Source organism: Psammomys obesus, unplaced genomic scaffold (assembly GCF_907164565.1).
Source record: "Psammomys obesus unplaced genomic scaffold, mPsaObe1.curated_primary_1811, whole genome shotgun sequence".
NCBI classification, from domain to species: Eukaryota; Metazoa; Chordata; class Mammalia; order Rodentia; family Muridae; genus Psammomys; species Psammomys obesus.
In genome coordinates, this window is record NW_026596064.1 from 16,652,681 (window position 1) to 16,674,114 (window position 21,434).

Genomic DNA, 21,434 nt, shown 5'->3' on the forward strand with positions numbered 1-21,434 from the left:
TTTCTTTCTTTCTTTCTTTCTTTCTTTCTTTCTTTCTTTCTTTCTTTCTTTCTTTCTTTTCTTTCTTTCTTTCTTTCTTTCTTCTTTTTCTTTCTTTTTTTTTTTTTTTTTTACATACATGAGGATTAATTACCTTCCAATAACTACTTTTCATTCTTTGAGTTTTTACTCCTGAAAGGATTGGGTTTAGATTTCACTTGGATTATATTTGTATTATTTGTGTGAGATGTTTGGTGTTTGCAAATTAAGAGGGAAGTTGGGGTGGGTGGGTGGAGAGATGGCTCAGTGGTTAAGGGCGCAGGCCGCTCTCGCAGAAGACTGGATTTCCATTCCCAGCACCCACGTAGAAGCCCACAACTGTCTGTAATGTCAGTTCCGGGAGACTCTAATGCCCCCTTTTGGCCTCCATGGTGAACGCATGTGTGTGGTGCCATCACATTGTAGGCGAAGATACACAGAAAACAAAAAGGAAAATAAATAAATAAATCTTAAAAGAAATTTAAAAGGAGAGAAAACTGATTTTTAAGTCAGGGCTTGAGACACTGATACCACTAGCTCATATTCGTTTTCAACCCGAGCTACCCTAAGCATGTGCTGCCTGCGTTCCTGAACTTGGCCTTTCAAATAAAGGCTTCAGACTTACAAAGCTACTTATTTCCAAGGTGGGGGTAGGAAGCCGAGCCTCCGGGATGGGATTCTTTTGCAGGAACTTCAGAGGTTTCTTTTCTTCTATAACTTTACTCTTCTTTTCCAGGAGTACCTAAAATGAACACCAATTGATGTCCTATTAATGTCATCTCTTACTCTCCCACCCTCCTCCAGTGACAGAGCTAGACTGTACATCTGAATCTCAGAATCTCTATATTCAAGGGCAGCAGAGACAGCTCTGGCCGGGGTGTTTGTATTCCCTGTGACGATCCTAAAAGTACACTAACCACTGCACAAACATGGCATATATCCACTGTGGACATATATACACTGAGTGTGCAGAAGCCTTCGAAGGTCAGGAGTGGGAGCCGAAGCCCCTGGAACTGGGGTCACAGGTGGTTGGGAGCACCATGTAGGTGCTGGGAGCTGAAGGCTGGTCTCCAGCAAAACAAACCCAGATCCTTTGCAAGGCCTTTGCTGAGCCATCTCTTCAGCCCCTATCTGGTTGTGTATTAATAGATATGTGTGATTTAAAAAAATTTTTTGAAAGGTTCTGTTCTGCACACATGCATAGGTCCAAGCACCTGCCTTCACATCTCACTGATTTATTGTTCTAAGTAGATATCAGAAGTAGGAGGTTATCCTGTGTGGCGAGAGGTTAAATGTTCAGTCTGTTTTGCTGTTGCAGGGTTAGCTGGAGAACATGAGAACATCTGTCTCTAGGTGGAGAAAGACCTTTGCTTTTGCCTGGAAGCATGTAAATTTTAAAAATCTACTCATTTCCTGGTGACATAGTATGTGTGTCTTTGTATTTTTTCATGTCTCTCCCCCCTCTTTCGTATCTCCAAGAGCCTCATCAAAATTATACATAAGCAAAAAAAAAAAAAAAAAAAAAAAAAAAAAGAAGAAAGAAAGAAAAAAATTATATATAGGCTTTATTTCAGCAATTCTAGTTTGGCATCAGGAAAAATACTCTAAATTTTAAAACACCAGAAGTTCTTGAGTTAGTGATCTAAAGCCTACACCTTGATTAATGTCCGTCATAAAACCATCTTTACATTATGCTTTTTCGTTAAAACCCGAGCAAGTGGTGTTTAAAGAAAAACACAATGCTAAAAGTTGAAAATGGTGAAAAAAAAAAAAAAAAAAAAAAAAAAAAAAAGAAGTACAAAGTGAAACTGAAATTTTGCACCTCCTCACTGTGGTGGTGATAGAACCTCTGCGCTCACCCAAAACAAAACCAGCAGGGCTCGCTGTCAGGCCTGGGCAGCCACCTCTGGAGAGACAGTAGAGGCGCAACAGGGGGCGGATATTGGCGTGCCAACAGCTGGGCGGCTCAAAGCCCTGGGCCATACCGCAGGAAACGGCCGCTTGTGTGCGCGGCTGAAACAGATCTGTCATTTATATTAAAAAAATTGGTAACACCCATCAAAATGATAAATGCACTCAGTTGCGGCTCAGCAACTCTGTGTCTAGGAACATCAGATGTATACTGAATGGTGCAGACGAAGTCTCCGAAGCACCGAGTTTAGTGCTGGAAATGTATCAACAGCCTAAATATCTGCTAAGGGAACCCACATACAGCAATCCACGTGCAAAGTGGAAAATAAACAAGAGGGCCGTTCTGCTAATACGGGTGGAGACATTCAGGACGTGACATTAAGAAAAAGCAGGAACGGTGTGTTGTGTGTATTTATAACTCATGGGAGGGAGTTTAGGGTTCGGGCTGCAGCTCAACGATAGATGCGTGTCTGGCATACCTGAGGGCCCAAGTTCACTCCCTAACGCCAAAAGGAAAGAGGGTTTGAAAGGCTGCCTGAGGGGGCTGGGGAAGTGGCCGAGCCAGCAAGGTGCTTGCTGAGCAAGTGTGTGACCTGAGTCTGCCGCCAAAGAATCTGTTTAAGAAGCCGGACATAGCAGTGTGTGCCTGCCATCCTGACCCTGGGGACGAAGAGGCGGGAGGCCCCCTGGGGCTTGCTGGCCAGCCAGGCAAATCAGCCACCTACAGGTTCAATGAAGGATACTGTCTCAGAGAACGTGGCTAGCAACGGAGGAAGATGCCTGACATCGACCTGTGGCCCACACATGATGTGCATACAGACATGTGCACATGCACACACTCGTGCACACACTCACACACACATCACTTTATTATCATTAATTTTTTTTTTGAAAATTCAATTAAGCTGGTCATGGTGGCTCATTCCTATAATCTCAGTGCTTGGGAGGCCGAAGCAGGAGGATCCTGAATCCCAAGCTAGCCTGAGGTACACAGTGAAACTTTGCCTCACTGTATACACATTCTAATAGAAAATTGTTTAGTGTGTGTGTGGTTTGTGTGTAGGTGTGCACACACATGTGTATGTGTAGATCAAATGACAATTCTCAGGAGCTGGCTCTCGGGACCTACCATGTAGGTCCTGGGAATTGAACTCAAATAGGTCAGGTCAGGTGGTAAGTTCCTTTACTTGCTGGGCCAATTTATCTGTTCATCAAAAATGTGTTTTTCCAGCCTGATTTCTTACCAAGAAATGACCTGAAAATATTATACTGTGGCGATTGTTTCAGGCTGCTCTGGGTATTTCTCCTCCATGGTTTCTATGGCACAGCTCATGAAGCAGCTTCGAAAGAACAGTTCCTCACCCTCCTCTCATATAGTCCTGGATTCCCAGGATGTGGGGAGGTGCTTGCCTGACAACCTGAAATTGACGAATCTCTTCAACCCAAGATTCCAGACCAGGAGACTCCATGTAAATGCATCTCACTCAAAAACCAAAGAGGAGAAACAGATGCAAGGACAATAAATACAGCAAACCTTCAATACTTACAGAAACATCAGACAACAAATGTGATCCAGCTCCCGGCAAGATTAACAGGATGCCACAATGTGGCTTATTTATCTCAGTTATTGTTTGATACCAGACACCAGGGTCTCAAGTTTAGGCTATATGCTAGAAAAAGATACTAAAAGGCAAGAAAGGATACAGTCTATCCAAATGGACCAACCAAGAAGACTCACAGGTGCACATGTTGGAATCATCAAAGTTTTTAAAAATATCTCTGATTATGGTATGGTGGGAAAGAGTGATGGAGGGTGGGATTGGGAGGGGAGGAGGGAAGGAGCTACAGGGGGGATACAAAGTGAATAAGCTGTAATTAATAAAAATAAAATTAAAAAATCTCTGATTAATGTGCTAAAGAAACTGATGGAGGAAAATAGAAAACATACGAGAACAGGAAAGCAATGCAAAGAGATGAAAATATTAAAACAGAACCACAAAAGCATAGTTAGAAAAATCAAAATACTGTAACAAAAACAGAAAATGCCTTCAACAGGCTCAGAACCAACTTAACATAGCCAAAGCAAGAACCAAGTAATTTGAAAAGGGCCAATAAAGGCTTCTCAGTGTGAACTGTAATGAGTAAACAACAGAAACAGAACACCCAGCAATTGTGAGATAATTGCCAAAGGCATAACATATGTGTAGTTAGAATACCAGATCATAAGAAAAGAGTGCAAGAGCTGAGTATTCCTTGGCAGAAGGCCTGCATGAAGCTCTGGGTTCAACTGCAGCACCTCATAAAAACCAGCATGGTGGCTCATGTCCATGATCCCAGCTCACAAGAGACAAAGACAGGAAGATCAGAAGTTCAAACTCCTCCTTGGCTACATAGTGAGTTTGAGGCTAGGCTGGGCAACATTGGGATCCTATCTGAAAAAAGAAGAAGGAGGAAAAGGGGGGAGGAAAAGAAGAAGAGACTAGAGGGGAGAAAAGGAGAGGATTAAAAGAGGGGAGAGGAAAGGAGGGAGGGGAGGGGAAGATTTGAAAAGAGAGTAGCGGAGGGAAAGGGAGGGATGGAAGAGAACAGGAGTATTTCAAATAGCGATGGCTGAAACTTTCCAGAATTACTCCAAAGACACCATTAAGGATCTAGGAAACTTATAGAACAGCAAACAAGATAAACACCTCAAATAAAGACAGAAGTACAGGTATGTACTCCTTAAATTAAAGAAAGCCCAAAACAGTGAAGATCTTGATAGACATCAGAGGATGAGAGAAACACCTTTTCCTACAGAAGAACAAAGATGAGAATGACAGCAGGTTTCCAGTCAGAGATTGAAATCAATAAGATGTTGAAACATTGGGAGAAAAAAATGCCCAGGGTGGAGTTCTGTACAAGGTGACGAGATTCAGGCTGGAGACATGGCTGAGAGGTTAAGACTTATGCTGTTCTTTCAAGAGGCCCAGGGTTTGGTTACCAGCACCTACAAACTCCTGTAACTCTAGTTCTGAGGAATCTAACACTCTCTTCTGGCCTCCTCAAGCATTGCACTGAGATAGATAGATGATAGATAGATAGATAGATAGATAGATAGATAGATAGATAGATAGATAGATAGATGATGGATAGATAGATAGAGATATAGATGTATCACTGATATGTATATACATATATGTGTGTGTATGTGTGTGAGTGTACACACACAAAAAGAGAAAGACAGAAAGAGAGACAGAGATTTTTTTTTAAAGGAAAAGACCAAAATAAATAACTTTGTGCTTTGAAGGACAATGTCTGGAAAGTTCAAAGATAATCTCTGAAATATTTTCTTAAATTCAGTAACAAAAAGACAACTAGTTTTCAAAATGGATAAAATATTTAAGTAGACATCCCTTTTAAAATATACAGACTACCAACAGGTAGTTTAAAAGATCCTTAATGTCATCAATCATCAGGGAAATGTAAATCAAAACCATATGGAGACACCCTCTCATTCCTGCTGAGGTGGCTGGAAGAAAACAGACAGCGAGAGACAAAAGATTTGTGTGCAGAAATCGGAACCCACCCACACTGCCACTGAGATACAAACAGTGTAGTGACTTTTGTAACAATCAGGCAGCTCATCAAAAAGTAAAACAGTTGCTGTGTGGTCTACAATTCTACTCCTAGAGATACGTTCTAAAGCGCACAAAACATGTCTGTCCAAGACTAGAACACAGAAGTCCATATCACTAACAGAAATAACTGAAATGCTCATCAGCTCATGAGTGGCTAAGCGGAATGTGGTACATCCACACAATGGAATATTACGGAATCATAAAAACAGTGAAGACCTGGACTAGTGCTAGAATGTGAGTGGACCTCAAGGACACTGTACTGGATGAATTCGGCCAGTCACAAATGCCACTTATTGTACGACTCCAGTTATACAGTATGTTTGCTCAGAACAAACAAATCCGTAAGTCGAAAGTAGCACAGAGATTTCTGGGGGATGAGAGTGAACTAGAAGTGACTGGAAAGAGGCATGGGGTCTGTCAGGGGGCCCGGGTGATGGAATCGGATGGTGACGCATCGACACAGTCTTTCGGACATGCTAACAGCCATGGACTGCACACCTTAAGGGGCTGGCTTTATTGTATGTGAATTTTTACCCGCTTTCTCCAGCTGAAAGTAAAGAAGAAAGACCCTGGGTGCAAAACCTGGGGCTCACTACCAGCAGACCATGCTGAAAATGATCAGAGTCTTAAGGCAGAAGAAAAACGACAGGAGTCAGGAACTTACGTGTCTCTAAAGATGGAGGGTAGCAGAGAAAGAATAAACAAAGGGAAAAGTAAAACTTTTTTTCTTAATTTTTAAAATATTCATCATCATCATCATGTGTGTGTGTGTGTGTGTGTGTGTGTCTGCACGCACACCTGTGCCATGGTGCCCTTGTGGAGGTCAGAGGACTACCTTTAGAACAGTTCTCTTCAGCCTTTCTGAGGAATGAACTTAGGTTGCCGGGCTTTATCTGCAAGCACCTTTACCTGCTGAGCCATCTCTTTGGCTCCTGTTTGTTTGATTGTTTTTGCTTTCCTTTTCCTTTTCTTTCTCACTGATTAAAAAAAAAAACATTTTATAAAGCAATAAAAATAAAAACGTGTGTGGTGGCACACACCTATAATCCCTGTATTCAGGAAGTAGAGGCAGGAGGATAAAGACTTAGTTCGTGGTCTTCAACGGCCACACAGTTATTCGAGGCCTGCATGGCCCACGTGATACCCATCTCAAAGAAATCAAAACTGAGTAAAAATGTAGTGCGTGTTTATAGCACACGTGTCAGGGAGATGAGTGACAGGGATGTCCTGGGGACGTAGGGGGACCTGGAAACTGCCTGCCCCACACATCGTGGAGGCATAATAATATCAAATGCTTACTTGAAGGTGGGCTTTTGTTAATTAGTGCAATCACATTCCAGTCTCTTTCCCTCTTCTCCCTGCCCCTCTCCTTGCTTCCTGCGGAGGGGTTCATGCTGAATGTGATGTGCCTCAATTCACACCTTCAACCCCAGAGACTGACTAACTTCACAGGGTTGGTATCGAAGTGACTCTGGCCTCCAATCCCAGTGCCCTTAGGCTATAAGGTAACCGGAAACTGAGTTAAAATTTCTACATATGTGGAAATTTTATAACATACTAAGTACAGGTTCAAAGCCACGTTGGGCATCTTCATATATTAGAAATTAAAAATGACAAACATCACTATCAAAACTGATTTATCAAGAATCTGTGCTTTTAAGGAAATGCTCGGTTTAAAATGCTTGCATAAAGTTGATGAATGATTAAAATTGATAATCCACACATTCAGTTCTCAGAGCTTAGGAAAATAATCAGAGAACAACTCAAAGAAAAAAGTCATATATTAAATACAAGAGAAGAAAGTAATGTGACTACATATCTAACCCTGAAAATTCATTTTTGGAAGAACAGTTCCAAGAAAATAAGCAATCCTCCAGTAAAAAGAGAATAAAGAAAAAGAGTTAAGATAATGTTATGAATGAAAAAATGTACACTATTATATATAAAACAAAATATAAAAAACAGTATGATCAGTGATCATGTCAAAAAACTGAACAGGTAAAACGAGATTCTAAACAATATCATTTACCAAAATGAATGCAAAGAATCTCTATGCGCCATAAAGTTGAAGCACAGGTTAAGTTTTTTCTCATGAAGATATCAATCCTAGATGGCTTTGTTCGTGTCCTACACAAAAGGGACAGATTGTCTCGGTCTCGTTTAAATCCTTCTCAGAGGAGGAGGAGGAAGAAGGTGAGCTTCCAGGCCATTTCAGGAGATCCATCCAGCTCTGGTACCAATCCCACACATGGGAAAATTAGGAAAAATAAGAGAACCATCTCACCCATGAGCAGAGAAGCAAAACGTTAGTAAGCCAGGTCCAACAGCATGTTAGAATGAGCGCCGTATCTCCACCAAAGCTCGTGCGTTGATGCGGGGTAGGTGAGTGGCTATAAAAATGTGCTCTGATGAACACAGCCGAGCATTGGAGAACGTAACGTGAGCACACCGTGGAAAGCTATAACAGGTCAGGAGGGAAGGAAGTTTCTATAATACAGTACAAAGTACAAGAGGGAAACCGTACAGAAAATGACACTGGCGAGCACAGCACTCAGGATGGGCTCACGCAGATAGGGATGCCGTAGAGGGGGAAAGACATGTGTGGTCATTCCCAAGGTCCCAAGATTCCTCCAAGCGCATGTGTCTGTGTTCACATGTTTACGTGTAGATAGGTGTGCATGCGCGTGTGTGTGCAGGTGTGTGCAGAAACCAGAGGTCGAACTTGTGCATTGTTCCTCTGGAGCCAGGCACCCTGGTTTTCTCATGATCTCTCACTGGGATCTGGGGCTTGCTGACAACACCAGGCTGGCTGACAAGAGGACCCCGGAGAGGCTGTGGATCTCCCCGGTGCTGGGGGGTTGAACTTGGGTCTTCCTGCTTGCCATCTCCCCAGTCCCCAGGGTCCTATTTTTTTTTTTTCATGCTGATTTGGCACTCCCACAGATTCATATGTGTTATGGAAATCAGTGGAGCAAGCAAGTATCTGTGGACAGGAGGATGACATAAACCAGGGGTTCCAAAGCGCGGCTCCTGGAGTAGCACCTGGAGATTTCCGAGGAGGCTTTGTTCGTTGTCCTTCCACAAGGAAGGGACAGATTGTCTCGGTCTCATTTAAGTCCTTCTCAGAGGAGAAGGAAGAAAGGATGCTCCCAGGTCATTTCAGGAGGCCTGTCCAACTCTGGATCCCATCCCACACACAGCATGTGTGCCCACATCTGCACAGCCTCGCCCAGGCCCACTGAGCAGGCCCTCTGGGGACTGAGCCTAGCAGCACATTTTAACAAGCCCGCCACGGGGTCCTGATGCCCACGTTTGGTGGTCATCAAGCTTCCCTGCTTAGCTGACTTTTAAACTAGATGAAAAGGGAACCAGTCCCATCACCTCTTCTTCTTGGTGCCCTCACAGCAGACTTAAAAGGAAGAAAAGAGAGAGCCCTGTTACAACTCCTACCATCAAGCAATTCCTAGTACTGGAATTTGCTAAACGTCATAGTTTCAGAGTTTACACTCTACAGACACAGGGGAAGAAGTCCTTTCGGAAAGTAGCAACTTCTGCATAGGGGGAGGTAACCAACGGAGGGTCTGCCATAGCTTAAAATAAAAGCAGACTGCACCGTGGGGGACCTCCCAGAGAGGAAGCCTGGAGGGGAGAAAGAAAGCAGGTGGTCTTTCGGGTGCCCAGCCACGGTGCATTTCAGCGTGCAGCGTTCCTCAGTAGAAGCCGGAGAGGAAGCCTCTGGTCCTCAGAGCCCAACTCTATACCTTGTGAACCTCCAACAACTCGTAGTCCATCCTCGCCATCCTCTTCAGGAAGCCGGACTTGGTGACAATGACTTTGGGCTTTGGAGCTTTGATCCTTGGCTGTGTCACGAAATCCGGGAGGCACGATTCCAGTTCCACTAATCCTATGGGAGGAAGCATGTGGTTTTTTGTTTGTTTGTTTGTTTTTAGTGTCCAGGGGTTACGTTTAACGTGTTGGGAGTGCACTGTTGGGTCTGTGGGCTGCTGGAAGGTGCCATCTTTTAAGAGGATGAAGCATCGAGTACATGGAGTTGGCATCCGTTCCCAGTGACCTGGGTGGCAGAGCCAGAAACAATTCAGAAACAGAGACGTGCCCTACACGAAGTATAGCCAGTAACCAGCAGCAGGCCTCGGGATGGCTAGCACCCCAGTTCTGAGGTGGGTGTTCACCAACGAGTGGTATTTTGCTCCGGAGATGCTGCCTCTGGGGTCAAGAGTCTAACCACTAACTCATGATCTTGGCCAGATGATGCTTCAGCTTTTGAGCTGAACTTTTAAATTTTTAAACAAATCTCTTGAGCTTCATAAAAGGCACAGGCCTGTCCATGAATTGACTACCTGGTGATGCTGCTGTGCCTTCTAGGTTTTTAATGTCTTTGATTTTATTATAAATATCTTGCTTGTTTCATAAACCTGGCATAAAAGTAAAGGGCTGGAAGACAGTTTTCCAAGCAAATGGATCCAGGAAACAAGCAGGAATAGCCATGCTAATATCTAATAAAATAGACTTTCAACCAAAATTAATAATAATAAAAAAAAAAAGACAGGGAAGGACACTTCATACTCATCAAGGGAAAATTCCACCAGGAAGACAGGACAATCCTGAACATCTATACCCGAAATACAAGGGCACCCACATTTGTAAAAGAAACATTAATAAAACTTAAACCACACATAGACCCCCACACATTAATAATGGGAGGCTTCAACACTCCACTCTCAACAAAGGACAGATCAACAAAACAGAAATTAAACAGAGAAACAATAACTCTAACACAGGTCATTAATAAAATGGACCTAACAGACATCTACAGAACCTTTCACCCAAACACAAAAGAATTTACCTTCTTCTCAGCACCTCATGGAACCTTCTCCAAAATAGACCATATAGTTGGTCACAAAGCGAGCCTCAACAGATACAAGAAGATTGAAATAATCCCTTGTATCCTATCTGATCATCATGGACTAAAGCTGGACCTCAACAACAATGAAAATAGCAAAAAGCCTACACACACATGGAAACTGAACAATTTGCTACTCAATGACAGCCGGGTCAGGGAAGAAATAAAGAAATAAAAGACTTCCTAGAATTCAATGAAAATGAAGGCACAACATACCCAAATTTATGGGACATGATGAAAGCAGTGCTAAGAGGAAAGTTCATAGCACTAAATGCCTTCAAGAAATTCGAGCCTGGAAAGACGTCTCAGTGGTTAGGAGCATTGGCTGCTCTTCCAGAGTACACATGTTCAATTTCCAGCACCCACATGGCAGCTCACAACTGTCTATAACTCCAGTTCCAGGGTATCTGACACCCTCATACAAGCAGGCAGAATACCAATGTACATAAAATAAGAAAAAGAAATAAATCATTTTTAAAAAGAAGAAATTTGAAACATCTCATTCAAACAACTTAATGGCTCACCTAAAAGCCCTAGAGAAAAAAAGAAGCAGACACACCAAAGAGGAGTAGATGGATGGAAATAATCAAACTCAGGGCTAAATCAATAAATTAGAAACAAATAAAACAATTCAAAGAATCAATGAAACCAAGAGCTGATTCTTTGAGAAAATCAACAAGATAGACAAACCCTTAGCCAAAATAACTAAAAGGCTGAGAGACAAAATCAGAAATAAAAAGGGGGACATAACAACAGACACTGAGCAAATCCAAACAATCATTAGGACTTACTTCAAAAGTCTGTACACCACAGAATTTGAAAATCTAAATGAAATGGACAATTTTCTTAATTGATTCCACTTACCAAAGCTGAATCAAGACAAGGTAAATCAATTGAATAGTCCTACATTCCCTAAGGAAATAGAAGTGGTCATCAAAAGTCTCCCATCCAAAAAAAACTCCAGGCCAGATGGTTTCAGCACAGAATTCTACCAGATCTTCAAAGAAGAGCTAGCACCAATACTCTTCAAACTATTCCACAAAATAGAAACAGAAAGAACACTACCAAACTCATTCTATGAAGCCACAGTCACCTTGGTACCTAAACCTCACAAAGACCCAACAAAGAAAGAGAATTTCAGGCCAATCTCCCTTATGAGCATTGATGCAGAAATACTCAACAAAATACTTGCAAACCAAATACAAGAACACATCAAAGATATCGTCCACTATGACCAAGTAAGCTTCATCCCAGGTATGCAGGAGTGGTTCAATATACGGAAATCCATCAATGTGATCCACCATATAAACAAACTGAAAGAAAAACAATCACATGATAATCTCCTTAGATGCTGAAAAAGCATTTGACAAAATCCAACATCCATTAATGTTTAAAGTATTGGAGAGATCAGGGATACAAGGCACATATCTAAACATAGTAAAGGCGATATACAGCAAGCCTATAGCCAACATCAAACTGAACGGAGAAAAACATAAATCAATCCCACTGAAATCATGGACAAGGCAAGACTGCCCACTCTCTCCATATCTCTTTAAAGAGCAATAACACAATTAAAGGAGATCAGGGATATACAAATTGGAAGGGAAGAAGTCAAAGTATCACTATTTGCAGATGATATGATAGTATACCTGAGTGACCTCAAAAATTCTACCAGGGAACTCCTACAGCTGATAAACACCTTCAGCAAAGTGGCTGCATACAAAATTAACTAAAAAAAATCAGTAGCCCTCCTGTATACAAAAGACAAAAGGACTGAGAAAGAAATAGGGAAACAACACCATTCACAATAGCCACAAAGGACATAAAGTACTTTAGTGTGACCCTAACCAAGCAAGTCAAAGACTTGTATGAAAAAAATTCCAAGTCTCTTAAGAATTAGAAGAAGATATCAGAAGATGAAAAGATCTCCCATGTTCATGGCTTGGCAGGATTAACATAGTAAAAATGGCTATCTTACCAAAAGCAATCTAAAGATTCAATGCAATTCCCATCAAATGAAAGAAAAAATCTCAACCTCATATGGAATAACAAGAAACCCAGAATTGCTAAAACAATCCTCTACAATAAAAGATTTAAAGTCCAAGTGGATCAAAGTCCTTAACGTAAAACCAGACACACTAAACCTGTTAGAAGAAAAAGTGGGGAAGAGCCTTGAACTCAATGGCACAGGAGACAACTTCCTGAACAGAACACCAACAGCACAGGCTCTAAGAGCAACAATCAATAAATGGGACCTCATGAAATTGAAAAGCTTCTGTATAGCAAAGGACACTGTTGTCAAAACAAAACAACTGCCTATAGATTGGGAAAGATATTCACCAACCCTTTATCTGACAGAGGGCTAATATCCAGAATATATAAAGAACTCAAGTTAAACAGCAACACAACAAGTAATCCAATTAAAAATGGGGTACAGAGCTAAACATAGAATTCTCAATAAAGGAATATCGAATAGCAAAGAGACACTTAAAGAAATGTTCAACATCCTTAGTCATCAGGGAAATACAAATCAAAACAACCCTAAGATTTCACCTTACACCCATCAGAATGAGTAAGATCAAAAACTCAAGTGACAACACATGCTGAAGAGGATGTGGAGAAAGGGGAACCCTTCTCCACTGCTGGTGGGAATGTAAATTTGTACAACCACTTTGGAAATCAATCTTGCGCTTTCTCAGACAATTCAGAATAGTACTTCCTCAAGATCCATCTATACCACTCCTAGGCATATATCCAAAAGATGCTCAAGTATACAACAAGAACATCTGCTAAACCATGTTTATAGCAGTTTTATTTGAAATAGCCAGAAGCTGGAAACAGCCCAGATGCCCCTCAGTTGAGGAATGGATACAAAAGTTGTGGTACATCTACACAACGGAATATTACTCAGCAATAAAAAACAAGGAAATCATGAAATTTGCAGGTAAATGGTAGGAACTGGAAAAGATCATCCTGAGTGAGCTATCCCAGAAGCAGAAAGACACAAAGGGTATATACTCACTCATAAGTGGATTTTAGACATATAATAGAGGATAAACATACTAAAATCTGTACACCTAAGAAAGCTAATCAAGAAGGAGGGCTCTGGCTAAGATGATCAGTCCTCACTCAGAAAGGCAAAGAGGATGGACATCGGAGGAGGGAGAAAACAGGGAACAGGACAAGAGCCTACCACAGAGGGCCTCTGAAAGGCCCCACCCTGCAGGGTATTGAGGCAGATGCTGACACTCATAGCCAAACTTTGGGCAGAGTGCAAGTAATCTTATGAAAGAAGTGGGAGATAATAAGACCTGGAGAGGACAGGAGCTCCACAAGAAGAGCAACAGATCCAAAAAGTTTGGGCACAGGGGTCTTTTCTGAAACTGATACTCCAGCCAAGGACCACTCATGGAGATGGCCTGGAACCCCTGCACAGAGGTAGCCTATGGTATTTCAGTGTCCAAGTGGGTTCCAATAGTAATGGGGACAGGGACTATCTCTGACATGAACTGGCTGGCTCTTTGATCACCTCCCCCTGAGGGGGGAAGCAGCCTTACCAGGCCACAGAGGAAGACGATGCAGCCACTCCTGATGAGACCTGATAGACTAGGATCAGAAGGAAAGAGAGGAGGACCTCCCCTATCAGTGCACTGGGGGAGGGGCACAGGTGGGGAAGAGGGAGGGAGGGAGCTACAGGGGGATACAAAGTGAATAAACTGTAATAAAAAGAAAAATAAATTTTAAAAGTGAATAAATTGAAATAAAAACTTTTTAAAAAAATATTTCACCACCTTGATAGAATAAATATATATGCATATAATATATATCTATGTATATATACATATACGCATATATAAAATATATATGTTCTCCAGGGTGTTTCTTTTCTTTGAGTCTGAGTTTTTACTGCTTCGTATGAACCTTTACTGACCAGCAAATGAAACTTTCCACTGATGCTTTTTCAAATATTCTTTTGCTTACCTTTATTCTAATATGTACTGAACATGGATTTCTTCTACTAAGCCTCCAACTAAACAGATTTTTTTTTTTTTTCTTTTTACCTTCATATGTGTTGAGATAGTGGTTTCTGACTACAAACTCCTCTGAGTTATTGTCCGGGAAACGGCCAAGGCGAGACAAAGGTCCGTAGACCTGGGACGCAAAATTGGCATAATCCTTGATGATGTCCCTCCGCTGCAGCTTCCCTTCCACGTTCCTTCTTTTCCTGGCAAGAGTCCTCATGGCTGAAATAAAAGGTACTGTCAGGTTTCTCCCCCAGATGGCGCTCTCAACTACAGCCGCAGAACGCAGAACGGGAAAGCGGCTCAGGCTAGACTCATCAGGAAGACGCTGGGCCGACAGGCAATGGTGGCAGAGGCTGAATCAGCTGCTGTCCTCAGCGTAGAATCTCTCTCTCTCTCTCTCTCTCTCTCTCTCTCTCTCTCTCTCTCTCTCTCTCTCTCTCTCTCCATCCTACCACAATAGTGAGGAGTCGTGCTGTAGGAGTGCCAGAGCTGTGGCTGCCTTGCACCCGCTGTTCGCAGTTCATCTGCAGGTCTTTTTTTGTGTGGCTTTGAGTGTTAGGATTTAGTAAAACAGCCTGCACTTGGTTGTGTATCTGTAAAAGGTGGTCAAATCCAGCACTCGCTGTACTGTGTAATGAAGAGGAAAAATGCCAACCATATTGAAATAGACAGCCGACAGCTAGCTAGTAAGAGCTAAAACAAAAGTCAAGGCTGGGTTCACTAAGAAGAATTTTAAGTAGGAATGTGATTTTTTGAATTGATTTACTTCTCCTGAAAAAATAAAAACAATTTTCAGTGATTTTTAAAAGTGTGATTATTTGTTAGAGTGCTTATCAACTGCTAGTGTGAGAGCACTGGCAATATAGTTCTTGATATTTTTTCACAAATTTGAGTCTGTTGGAAAGCTTTCATTATTGGTTTAAAAAAATTTTTTTTAAATTAGATGTTTGAGAATTTAGTAGAGTGTGGCTTGATTATGTTCACCCCCTTCTCAACCCTCCAAGACCCACCCCCACTGTCTTACCCACCCAACTCAATGTCCTCTTTTGGTTTGGTTTGTTTGTTTGTTTCACTCATCACGTCCAGTTTGTGTTATCTGTATATTCTTGGGTGTGTGGCCTTCCGCTGGGGTGCAGCAGCTTACCAGGATCAGCACTCTTAAAAGGTCATGCAATGTTTAAAACAAACACACACACAAACAAATTAATTCTATTTTAAGTGTGTCTGCGAAGGTGAGTGTGAGACACAGAATGCATGTGTGTGGGAGGGTGTGGGGAGGGGTGTACCTGTGCGCAGGGCAGAGGAGGACACTGTGTGTTCCTCTTAGTTTATTCCCTTGAGACGGGGCCTCCCAGTCAACTCGGAGCTTGCTGTTTCGGATGTGTGGGCCGGCCAGCCAGCCCCAGCAATCCCACCCTCCATTGCACTGGGGTGACGGGCACGCATGGCCACACCTGGCTTTTCACACGGGTGCTGGGCTCTGAACTCGTATCTTTGTGCTGGTGGAGCAAGTGTGCTTATGCACCAAGGCATCTCCTCAGTCTCTGATGTAATTATTCTCAGTCCTGCCCTGACTAAATAGGAAAGTGAGTGTTTCTCGTTTTTATGCATAAAATAAAAAATGTATAATTGCAGGATATATAAACATACATATCTGTGACATTAAAAATTTCTTGGAGAGAAGCAATTAGGAAAAAGAATGACTAAAATATTATATTTAGGGGCTAGAATTTTTTTTTTAAAGTTAACCAGCAAGCTTTCTAACCAGAGCCTTGGGTTATGAATGTGAGGAACCTAATATCAAACGCTGACATATGTGAGGTTGGGCAGTAACTTGACTCCTGTTAGAACATGGTCACGTGACTTTCTTAGCCATTTTCCTCCAATGTCCACCTTTCGAAAATAACTCCTCTCACTTGCCTATGCAATACAGCGGGACCAAATCAGAATTTCATCCTAGTTTAGCCAGGCTTGATCAAAGCCTCAAAGCCCGGTCCCCTCCCTGGCCGGCTCATGCCACATATTACTTGCTATGTGTGTCCGCTGGATCTGTGCAATTCTAGCCTCCTTCTTTCCCTGGAGTTTACACCACTGGGCGTTCAGATGAGTCAGGTCCAGCTCATTCTGGTTGTCCTCGCGTCTCTTCAGCAACTGCTTCAAGACCTCAAGACGCATATCCTGCAGTCTTGGGGTAGATCAGAGACCATTAGCTACCTCGACCTGGGAAAGCCAGAACAGGCTCTGTGAGCATCCCATCTGTGTGCTGGAAAAACACCACTGTGGCAAAAATGCGACAAGTGAGTTGAAATGCAGGGGAGGACAGGCCAGTGGCAGATCCCTGTGCAGTGGGAGCGTGGGAAAGGGGGTGCGTGCATGTCCGAGGTCCGGAAGACGGAGAGCAGAGAGAGAGCAGACAGAGGGTGATGGAGATGAACTCTCTAAGCAGCTGAACCTAAAGAACAAGGGTTTGTGGACAGTTCTAGGTTAACAGAAGAGGAGTGAAGAACACCAGTAAGGGGTATTGAGACGGGGCTGCTGTGGGTAGACGGTAGGAACTCAGTCATTAAGCTTCCTCAAAACTCAGCATGCAGTCATGGGTGTCCTTGAGCTCCTGATCCTCCTGCCTCAGCCTGCTGAGGGCTGACACTACAGGCCTAAGCCTCCAGAGCAGCCTTTATACCAATATGAGGTGTATGAGGGCGCCACCAACATAGCATGGCTGTAAATTCTTACAATAAACTTTAGAAATAACACTGTGAACTAGTCATAAACATTCTAAATGCTTTAATGCCTTCTAACAGGACACATTCCTCTCCAAAGAGGCAATCATTTCAATGTCTACGGACCAGAGTACACTGAGTCCTCTTGCCACACACACTGTTTTCCAGTGAATTGCTAGCTTTTTTTTTTTAATTATTTATTTACTTATTTATTTATTTTACCAAAACTGTACATAGCATGGCAGAACAGTACAGACCTCAGGACAAACTAGAACAAAGCTCAGCCTCAGTGAGCACCTTCCCTGCATGCTTGTTAAGGAGTCTTTGGTCCTAACAGCGTCTCACCATTTCTAGACATCAACAAGAGCCTCATGACCAAAGACACATCAGGAGAAAGGTGCTCAACTCACACTACACTCTTGCTGAAAATGGCCTTATGTGGTATAACATAATAGTAACAATCATCATCATTATCCTCCTCCTCATCACCACCACCACCAGGTAAAAGGAATGAAAACTGAAAAGGTCCCTAGACCTGGCATCATTCATGCACACTGCTGTATGGGCTCATCTCTTCACAAAACCTCCACAGTTTGCCTTTCCAGTGGGAAGTGTTCCATCAGCTCCGGCTCGAACTCAAGTTTCCTGTGAATCTTGGAGAGTGGGAATGAGAGGGCTGGCTCGGAGGCTGTTTTGTGAGACATAGAGGGACCTGCTGCCTAGCCATGGTGATTCTGGGAATGAAGCGGGGGGGGGGGGATAGGGGAGAGGGAGTATCACTAAGAGGCTCTGTAGAAATCCTTGGGACTTTGTGACAGTCAGGACAAGTCCCGAAACAGTTGTTTTGTTCTTGGGTTTCATGTTAGGCTTCACAGAGCTCTTGTGCCAGATCAGGAGTGGGTGACTGCTCCCAAAAGGACTAGAAGGCCAATTTCATATCTGCAAAGGTTGGGGGTTGTTTTTAAACACAGATATTTGGTGGGGTGGGATACTTCCAGATTAAAAATAGAAATAAAGTGGCCAGCTGGTGGTGGTGCATGTCTTTAATCCCAGCACTTGGGAGGCAGAGGCAGGTGGATCTCTGAGTTTGAGGACAGCCTGGTCTACAGAGTGAGTTCTAGGACAGCCAGGAATACACAGAGAAACACCATGTCAAAAAACCTAGATAAATAAATATAATAATAATAAGGCATGAACGCTGTTCTCACCAACCCCTGAATGGCTATCCAGGGGACAGAGAACCTACTTTTCAATCTCGCCTTCTCGGAAGGCCCACTCCTTCTGCTCCATGGCGTTCATCATTTTCCTCCTCTTCTCAGTCTGTAAGCTGTCGCTCAGTGGGGGCAGAGTGGCTTCCCATGCTCTCTTCTCCCGGGCCCGCTCTATCATCTCCACCTCGGCTAGTCCTGCTGGGAGACCTCGGCCTGCAGGGGGTGTCACAGCTCAGGGACACAGGGCAAACCCGCAGGCCACCGTTACCCACCTTCCTCCTGCTCCTTCCACGCCTCCCCCAACTCTAAATCCAAGGATTAGGGTACCAGCATAATGGCACCGGCAAGGGCTCCCTGACCGCTTCCAAACCAGTGTTACCTGGGGCCTTCGTGCCTCCTCTTACTGAGGTGGAAGTTGTTTTAGCTGCGTACACGTTCAAGGAAAGTACAAGGGAAATATTCAGTGACCACCTAATGACCATACCTTAGAATGTCCTGTAATGGACAAGCCCATATTTAAAATGCAAAGATGGGGCTGGAGAGATGGTTCAGTGGTTATGAGCACTGGCTGATCTTCTAGGTTCAGCACCCACATGGTGGCTCACAACCATCTGTAACTCCAGTCCCAGAGAACCTGACATCTTCTTCCGGCCTCTGTGAGGACGGCACACAAGCAGTGCACAGACATACAGGCAGGCGAAATGCCCACATGCTTAAAAAAATGAAATTTCTAAATGAAATGAAGAGGAAGAAGTATGTCAGCGATGGGGCTTTGTTGAATGAAAGTTAAAAGGAGACATATACTTTTTCAAAGGAACAGGTGACATATAAGCATTAGCTGATAATCTTTGCATTGTGTCCCTTATAGTGGGTATGCAATCCAGGACAGTGCTTCACTTCCACCTTTAAGAGGTCAAACGCTTATGTAGCTATGATTACGGCTCCTGACCAGCTCAGAGATGCAAGCTGAGACCTAGCTCAACTTGTCCTTCTCTGGCACAGGATTTGGGAACCCGTGCACATTTGATGGCTAGCAGATCCAAAGGCAGCATGAGCTTGGTACACCATCTTCCTAGGACTGAAAACTACTAAAGGAGATAGGTGTCAATAGGTATATATATATTTTCTTTTTAAAAATAATTATACACAGAAGTCTAAAGAAAAAAAAATGTTTCTATCACATATAATAAGCCACTTCTTAATTTTCTGTTCTATTTGTTCCAGGCCTTTTGTTTACTCATCAGTGGAAATATTGTCAATTTATTTAATGTACAAAGAAATATATAAGTTTAAAGAAATGAGCAGAGCCTGGAAAGATGGCTCAGTAGTTAAGACCGCATGCTGTTCTTGCAGAGGACTCAGAATTTGGGCCCCAGCACCTACATCAGGCGGCTCACAGCTGCCTGTAACTCCAGTACTGAGGAATCCAATGCCCTCTTCTGGCTTCCACAGGTACTGCACTCATGTGCGCACACACACACACACACACACACACAAACACAACTACATAATTATGATCTCTCTTAAATCAAAGGCAAATATGTTCTTAAAAAATAAAAGATAACAGCTTAAAAAGAAATTAATAATCCCATGTTTAACAGATATGAAAACCTAGACAGATATATCAATATAGTATTTGTGTAGAGTTTTGCTTAGTAATTTAGATACAAAAAGTATGAAAATACCATAAATAGCCATACTTGACAGCTGTGTTATATATCAAATGTCTTTACCTTTTCTAATGAAAAACATTTAAAAATTAAAAATAAAGTTAATGATTCTTGTAATCATCATATGGAGGCTTGTTCTTCTCTTCTCTCTCCCAAGGTAAACACAGAAGGGGCTTAGAGCACTCGTCCCCATCTTGGCATTTTGTGAGTCTGTCAAGCTTCACATGTCTATGATAAGTTACACGTTTAATCACCTACAGTAGAGCAAGCACTGTTCAGATTCACTTTCTCCTCAACAAATCTCTGCTTTAGAAACATGAAGATTCCTATTTTACAAATAGAGAGACCAAGGGGCTAAAAGCTGAAGCAAGCGGCATGAAGTGGAGGTATGCATCGAGCTAAAGCCCCTAACAATGCATGAATTGGAAGCCAGACTTGATTCAGGGATAAAACAAAAAAAGAGAACTGTGTGAAATCAAAACGAACTAATTTTTAAAATGGTCACAAATACAGCATGATACTTGTGTTAGTCCGTGTTTGCTCTTAGCCAAAAGCTGAAAAGCTATTACACATGTATTGTTTAAAACTCCTCTTTACTCTGCTCCTTGGTGGGGCCACTTGACCACACTCACAGAGAGAGCTAGGACTTCGTTAAGTTTAAGCTCGCATCCCAGATCTCAGATGGACACTTAGATGGTGGACTCTACATCTTGAACCCAAGCAACGCTGCAGCAAACATCCCTGCCTGGCCTCACTGTGCCCGGCGTGAGATTCTCTGGTATTCTTAACAGAAATGCTCTGGTTTGGTGGCTAGAACATAAAATACGATTGTTTTAATTCTGGAAACTTCCAAATTTACCCTTGGGGGGGGTATTCCTGCTGGGTCTACAGCTTCCTCACTCCCTCTCACATAAAAAAGCTTCCCGTCAATCTCGGTGGGCCCTGCAGGCTTTACCAACGCTGAATGGATGGGACATTTGTGTGAGAAAAGTAGCTAATGCGCACAGGGGCCGTTAGACTAAGAGCTGAAATCTGGGTTAGAGTTACTTGAAGGTATAACTCATTAACAAGAGCAATCATATCCGTTTGAGCATGAGTTTTCCATTCTCAAGCACGGTGTGTTTCTGCCCTTAGCACAGCTCCATAGGCCTAAAGAAGCATTTTAAATATTCTCTATAAATTCTTGGCATGTCTACTCACTAAGTGATTAGGCACAATCTCATTTGTTAAAGGACGCTGTGATCTTTTCCATAACTTTTCTGTTTGCATACTGCACATGCAATGAAGTTACCAGTCTTTTTTTTTTTTTTTTTTTTTTTTTTTTTTTTTTTTTTTTTTTTT

At 42.6% G+C, this 21,434-nt stretch overlaps 1 protein-coding gene across 1 annotated transcript in view; it reads right to left on the bottom strand.

Moving 5' to 3' along the window:
* Window positions 1-21,434, bottom strand: part of Cfap91 (cilia and flagella associated protein 91) — a 46,481-nt gene that overhangs the window by 12,800 nt on the left and 12,247 nt on the right. The window contains exons 7-11 of the mRNA XM_055625145.1: window positions 18,459-18,636; window positions 16,520-16,677; window positions 14,529-14,711; window positions 9,308-9,450; window positions 644-760 (exon numbers count right to left, since the gene is read on the bottom strand). Of these exons, the coding sequence (XP_055481120.1) occupies window positions 644-760; window positions 9,308-9,450; window positions 14,529-14,711; window positions 16,520-16,677; window positions 18,459-18,636 (779 nt within the window). The remainder of the gene's footprint in view (window positions 1-643; window positions 761-9,307; window positions 9,451-14,528; window positions 14,712-16,519; window positions 16,678-18,458; window positions 18,637-21,434) is intronic.